Below are 7,695 nucleotides of genomic sequence, written 5' to 3'. Positions count from 1 at the left end.
AAGAAGTCAAAACATATTTTTATCAATAATTAATTTAATTATTTTTTTTGTTAATTATATGGCTCTTATATTAAAGATTTTTTGGGGGACTATCAAATACTCTCTCGAGACTTCTGTATAGTATAAGCAATATTCTTTTACATGATGTTGCCAACATTTTGTATTTGTCTAAAAATTTGATGCATTTTTTTCTATTTTTATTCTCAGTTAGTTATATATCTTTCTCATTTATTTTTATAAATAGAATATATTTAAAAAATTATATTTTTTATATATTTTTTATTTTAATTAATTTTAGCTCGCACTTTGATCTGCTCATAAAGTTGTGAAGTAGTGGCAGACAGTGATTATTGATCATTTACGAGGTGACTAATTGCACACGATCCATGTGAGTTTTGACACAAACAAAAAATGAATAACTCATCAATGCATGCACAATCCTTCGGAGAAGTCATAATGAATATTCTCCCGTTTTAAATATAAGACTTAATTTATAGTACAATTTATATTTAGGATTGGAGAAGTAATTCTTAACTACTTTAACTAAATTAATAAAATTACTTAAAATTAATTTAAAATGAAAAGGTTTTTTAAAATTTTCAAAATTACTTAAAAGAAACAAAGTTAATTTTATCATATAAATTTATAATTTGACCATTAGTTTATTGTTCTTTGATTTATCAATCCTCACTCATTCTTTTATATTAATTTTTAAGTAATTTATTTATTACCATACAACATGTTGTAAGTCAACACGCATTTATTATCACCAATAACAAATTTAATTAATTTTTTTAATTTTTCAAATTAGTTGTATAGCTTTTATATTGAGGAAATGAACAATACTTTTTTTTTTTCCAGACTATCAAATACTCTATAGGCTTGTACATAGTATAAGCAATATTCTCTTGCATAATGTGGCCCACATTTTGTGTTGGTCTAAAAATTTAATACATTTTTTCTACTCTTTCTTTCTCTCACTCATTATTTTATAAATAAAATGTATTTAAAAATAATTTTTTATATATTTATTACTTCTAACTAATTTTAATTCACTCACGAAATGGTAGCAGACAGTGATTATTGAACATTTACGAGGGGACTAATTGCACATGATCCATGTGAGTTCTAATATAGACAAAATGAATAAACCATCAATACATGTACACTCCTTCGAGAAGTCATAATAAATATTTTTCCAGTTATATTTATAGGGCAGAGAGAAAACATTTTTATTCTACTTATAAGACACTGAGAGAAACTTTTTATATAAGTGTATAATTTTACCCTTCATTTATTATTGTTGATTTTAATTATATGAGATATAATATATATTAAATAAGAATAAAGTTAAAAAATTGTTAAATTTTAAATAAGAATTAATAAAATTTAAAAATTTTCTTAATTTGTATGAATCATATTAAAAATAATTTATAAATAGATTAGAGGAGTAATTCTTAACTACTTTAACTAAAGTAACAAAACCCAAGCCCATCAAGAATCAGCTCGTTCTTTGACCTCTAGGTGCTATGGATCTTAGAGAAGGATAATGACAGACCACGCGCAATTCAGATGCTGGCGTACCAGGGGACCGACTCCCTCTCAACACACACACACACACACACAATTGATCCCAAGTTATTCTACTTTTTCGGTTCTAAATATAAGAGTTAATTTTTAATGTAAATTATATTACAAAATAAATTTTATATTTAAGAATGGAGGAGTATTTTATATACAAATCATGAAATTTCTTTTTTTTAATAAAGCTAATTAGTGAAATAAACGGTCCAGACGCCCCCCCAATGACACCATTAATCAATCGGTGTCCGATGCATTGGGTATACACACACTAGTTAGTTAAAGCTGGCCCTAAAAAAGGGGGAAAGATAATCACAAAAATAATTCACATATCCGATTACAAATAGGTGTAGATATCAAGTAGTAGTCGTTAATATAAAAAGTTATTTGATTTTTATTTTGATTCTAAATATAAAATTCTAATTCATTTTGTCTCTCATATTTATTTATTTTTTCATAAGATAGTCATTGTAATAATAGTAGTTCTAACCAATACACTTGATTAATAAGAATATTTTAAGAAAAATAATATCTATTTATTATAAATAACTGACTTAACTATTTTTTAAAATTTATTCAAATTAGTTAACTAATTGTTATATCAAGCATCGGACATAGTATTATATTGGACATAAACATGAAATTTCCAAAGACCATGGGCCTGCAGGCAATAACGAAACTCGACATTCATGCAAGGCACATGATACATTATTTGATGAACAAACACACACGGAAACAAAGCCTGAAGTACAGGTAGGTGTATATCGGCTTTGCTTACATTAAGATAACAACAATATGATATTATTACGAACTATGATTGATGAAAACATGGTGATCATGGATCAGTGAGCAGAAGAGGAGTATTTATCGTAGCAGAAGTTGTGGTGTCAAAGCATCGGCACTGTGGAGGATAAGTGAGAGCGCAACCGCAGAACTTGCAAGCAGAGTGGCAAGTTTATTTTTTAAAGTCTAGGCATTGGCATAGCGGAGGGTTCGACTCTGTGCACACGCACTCGTCGCAAACAGGCCGTCGTCGTCGACTTGGTCGTCATCAGTTTTTGTTCGCCGCCGCCCTTCATCAGCGCCTCCGCAAGCAAGGTGCTGGGAATGAACCGAGCCTCCGTGGTGGCCGCCGCCGTGAACACCATCAGGAACATCACCACACCCACTTTCACCGTTATCTTCATCCTCATCAATCCCTTTCGTTCTCTCTTATAATGTGTATGTATATATGGGTGCTTGTGAAGGGGTGAGCAGTTATATATAGCAACATTTGAGGGATACATGCATAATTAATATCACGTGATGCATGCCAAGTATTACCAAATCAAAATAATATATATAATTTGCAATATATTATATATAATATAAAATAATTATTTCAGGACATTATGTTTCTGAGTTATGACTAATGTAGCTAATTATTTTTCAAGCTCTATATGCAATATACAAGGTGGATATATGTACGTAGTTGCACTAGTAAAAAGACTAAGATACTATTTGGTATGAGGGAAATGGAGGGAAGGGGAGGGAAAGAAAAATTTTAATGAGTTCCATTTAAAAAATTAGAGAAGTGAGGTTTTAAAATTTTAATAAAAAGAAAAAATAGTATAAAAGACTAATAAATAAAAATTAATTAAAAAATTTTAACCCCCACTTTGTCAATTTTTTAAATCGAGCTCATTAAAATTTTACCTGTCTTTTCCTCCCATTCATTTCCCTTATTATTATTCCTTATAGTATAACTATTTAATATCCTGCACTATTATGTTACATTCTGCTTAAATAAAATTGAGTCTCTTTCGCTCAATCCAATCACCAATAGCTTAAACAAAGATGAAAGCTTGCTAGTAATACTTGAATAGAGTCCAACATTAATACATACCAAGCACTCATGCGAAAAGGTAAGAAATTGTCTGAAGATTGCCTGTTTCATAAGGCTGATGGTGATTATGATTAGCTACAATTTTATTTATTTTGGCAAGATTTTGGGTTTCAACTTTATAAAAACTTGTTAATTGCTATAAATTAAGATATGATGAAAATGGTGGGGATAAAGTTGGCCCAAAAAACCGTATAAATAAATAATAGAAAAGATAAACAAATAAACTAAATTGAAAAAAAAACCAAATTGCCAATGAAGGTTACCAAAAATAGAACTAACTCGAAGAAAGATGCATCTGATCCCCTATTAATTGCAAGAAGAAAATGATAAGAAGGGGTCCAGATTAAATAATGTCCAGACAAAGTCCTGCATGATTGAAATTTCTTTTACTACGAAGAAGAAAGTGAATACATAAGTAATGATGGCTAAAGTACTATTAAGTATCGCTTAGCTAGGTAGAATACAATACACTTCGAACTACACTAATTTCTCAAATTATCAATTTTATAGTTAAAATACATAATTTTATTTATGCATTTATACGAAATTGTGTTATGTAAAATATTGATAAAGACTAACTTAATAAAGACGATTAAAATATATTTTAAAAATATGAGTCAAGTTTCTTATAATGGATATAAAGGACATAACGTAGATATGGTCCTTTCATTTAAATGCTACTTTAAAATTACAGTAACTTTTAAAATGACATATAAATTGAAACAATTATTTCAAAGCCACTTATTTTTTAATTAAGCACGTTGTTCACGTGGGTGCAAAAGCATGACACATGGAAGGCCGAGGTTTAGTGATAAAAAGACTTGGGACCCGGAAATCATAACCAAGGGTTGAGATTTTGAATTGATTAATGAATTAATGAATTTTGGAAGCAAGCCCACAGCGTTCGCAGTGACACAAAAGGACGCCCGAGTTTCTGGGGCGCGCAAACATATAGCCCGTGGACAGGACCAGATCTGCTCGTATCTAAACACAAGACCATTTATTTTGTTTCTTTCTTTTAGTGAAAAGCGAATGGTGAAATCCAAAAGGAAAAAAAAAACTAGAGTGTTTAGCTTATACCCAAATAATGTTTCCTAAGCACCAGTCTTAGGTAAAACCAGAAGGGAAGATGCTTAGAAATGACCAGAACATGTTTTGAAAGTTAAAGTCCCTTAAATATTGGGTCTCCGGATATTACTGTCCATTCAAAGTGATGGAAGAATATCAAGTCCTTACCAGTACCCTGCAGCTTGCAGAAAGCAAGCTGGAAGCAAGCAAGGCACAAGATAGCTTATTTTATTAGTAGGGAAGGTTCACACTCGCATACATATATAGATAGGAGCCAAGCCTACTAATAAAAGTAGGAATTGGCTCACATAACATTATTTGTATATTACAGAATTAAGCAGAAGAGGATGAGCAAGGAGGATAGCAGAAGGTGGTGATGTCAAGGCAATGACACTGTGGAGGATCACTGAGAGCGCAGATGCAGGACTTGCAGGCAGAGTGGCAGGTTTCTCCGATGTCGTTGCATTGGCACTGAGGTGGGTTCGACTTTGTGCAGCAACAGTTGTTGCAGCAGGCCGTGGTGGTGGACTTGATCAAGTAATTGGGTTCGCCGTTGTCCTTGAACATCTCAGCCAGGAAGGTGTTGGCATCGAAGCGAGCCTCCACAGCTGCAATAGTGAAGGCCATCAAAAACAGAACCACACCCACCTTCATCATCATCGCCGTCTTGCCGAAACCCATCTTCTCTCTCTCTCTCTCTCTAAGGGGCTTTGTGTGTTTTAAGTTTTGATGCGTGAAGAGACGAGCACAGAGGAAGCCTTGTTTTATAGGCCAGTAAGAGGGATATTATAGCAGCACGGGATTGAAAACTATACCGATGAGGTAGGGTCCACAGAGTAAAGACGGAGCCTTCAATAATGTACGTACGAGTAGCTGGCACCTTGGTCTCTCTTCGATGCGTTAAATGCCTTACGTACAGTAGATATTGTGTGAGTTTTGCATATGGGGCCTTCTGCGTTTGGGAGGATGCCCAAAAAGCAGTTTTTTAAAAAATATTTTTATATAAATCGTCTTCTCAAATATTTATTTTATATATCATAAAATTATTGTTTAATTTCTACCCAAATACTTCTTCAACTTAGGGTTGTGCGAAGAGATAGATCAAGCTTTATTTAGTAAGACAATACAATTTGAGGGATATTTTGCCTATTTGGCATGGTTATAAAAATCACTCATAAGTATATTTTACATAAGTCGAGATAAAATTTTTCTCACACATTTATTTTGTATTCTATAAATCATGATTGAAAAACTACTTATAAATTATTTTAAATGGAGTCATTATAGTGTGCCAACGTGATTCATAACTGCACAAAAGGACAAGAATGACTGAAATTAAGAAAGATTTTTTTTTAAATATATATATAGAGAGAGAATAAAGTTAAAATATAATGAAAATAAGAAAAAATATATTTTAAATATTAAATTATTAAATGTAAAAAATTATTAAGAAAACTGTATAATTTAATTTTATGATTAAATCATGAATAAAAAAAATATGCATGCATATCTTAATCTGAAACAAATACTTTAAGGATATAAGAGCGATTAATTCTTTTCCATATATCTTTTTACTTTGATGTGTTTAAATTTGATTTAAATGGTTTATATTTTCTACTGTTTTTTAGTTTCATTTTTTTCCGAATTGATATTTATAAAATTATTATTTTCCATTATACTTTCGATAGTAGAATTTAGTTACTATAAAAATAACATATAAAAAATTTAGTAAAAATAAATTTAAAGGGTAAAAAATCCGAAGTAATTAAAATCGTTCGTTAGATTAGTCAATATTGAACATCTTAGAAATATGGTTCGAATCCATTATTTAGTTAGTTATAAATTTTTTTTAATTGCGAATTATAAATTGTTATTACGATATAAAAATTTTAGGCCTGGTTCAAAGCCGATGGCAAAAAAAAAAAAAAAGCCTAATAGAGTGGGTTCGTTGATAAGATATCAGATTGTTTTTTTTTTTTTTGAATATATTCATGTTTACATTTATATGTTAAACTTACAATATGCTTTAATTTGATTGTGAGGAAAACAACAGGAAGAGTATAGAAATTTTGGGTTTTGTTGGATAAGTGAATTTGGAAGAAAGTGCAGCTTAACTGACGATAGATCGTTTTTGTGGTTGAGATAATTACTCATCAAACTTATTTATTTTAAATTTATATTTTTAAATGAAGTCTTACCAAAGAACAAATTGGTCCTGGCTAGCTGAAGTTGATGTTTAACTGGTCCCCAAATGATATTTGCAGTGTGCAATGCACCAAGAACAAGTCTGCTTCTTTAATTCACATTATTATATTAGCAGAATATTAACTCCTTCTACATAGAATTCTGGTTGCCATTTGTTTTAAAGAACAATAAAGTTTATTATATATACAAAAAGAAGAACAATACAGTTGCTTCTTAAATTAAAAATACCAATTTTTAAATCCTAATTATTGACATTAAATTTGTTTCATTTTCTCATCTAGAATAATTCTCATCTTAATACATAAACACTAAAAGCAGGTCTTGCTGGTTGCCCATTTTCATTAAATGTTTACAGAAGGTTTATACATGTCATGTTCATTTCTCACTGTGTTGTGCGAAATTTTAGTCCACACTGGAGCAAACAAGGCTTAATATAGATTCACAAACAGCACCCCTAAATGATATATACAACAATTTGTTCCTAATGTACCAGGCCATCAAATCTTCCCTTCATTTTTTAATATAAGAACTACTTAATTAATTAGACTTAATTAATAAAATCAAATAAATTAGTTAATTATAACAAATGTGACATGAATGAAATCCCAAGAACAGAAAATTAGAGTGTTTGGATCACCAAGGAACACGCACAGATCATATGAGCCTGCAAGCAAAGGAGTTTGCAAAGAACAAAATGCAAAGCATGCAAGGCACACACGATACTTCATTTATTTAAGATATATAGTTTCACATACGTACGTACACAGAAATCACATAGATATAAGATTACAACACCATAATTATCATAGTAATTATTATTGATGATGAGAAGAGGCATGGCTAGTATTAATTGGAGGAGGAATTAGGACAAGGGTTGTAGCAGAAAGTGGTGACATCATAGCAACTGCAAGAGGGAGGCCAGGTGAGTAGGCAGATGCAACTCTTACAAGCTGAGT

General features: G+C 30.8%; 1 protein-coding gene across 1 annotated transcript; it reads right to left on the bottom strand.

Annotated features, from left to right (window-relative positions):
• Nucleotides 1-4,731: 4,731 nt before the first annotated feature.
• On the bottom strand, nucleotides 4,732-5,230 carry LOC114715792 (Bowman-Birk type wound-induced trypsin inhibitor-like). Its single transcript, XM_028900685.1, has one exon. The coding sequence runs from the start codon at nucleotides 5,213-5,215 to the stop codon at nucleotides 4,868-4,870; it is 348 nt and encodes a 115-aa protein (XP_028756518.1). The 5' UTR covers nucleotides 5,216-5,230; the 3' UTR covers nucleotides 4,732-4,867.
• Nucleotides 5,231-7,695: the final 2,465 nt, after the last annotated feature.

This window comes from Neltuma alba, unplaced genomic scaffold (genome assembly GCF_004799145.2).
Source record: "Neltuma alba isolate B1F8T4 unplaced genomic scaffold, ASM479914v2 tig00011613_pilon, whole genome shotgun sequence".
Lineage (NCBI taxonomy): Eukaryota > Viridiplantae > Streptophyta > Magnoliopsida > Fabales > Fabaceae > Neltuma > Neltuma alba.
The sequence above is the reverse complement of the archived record's forward strand: the minus strand, read 5'-3'. Positions and strand labels throughout refer to the sequence as shown.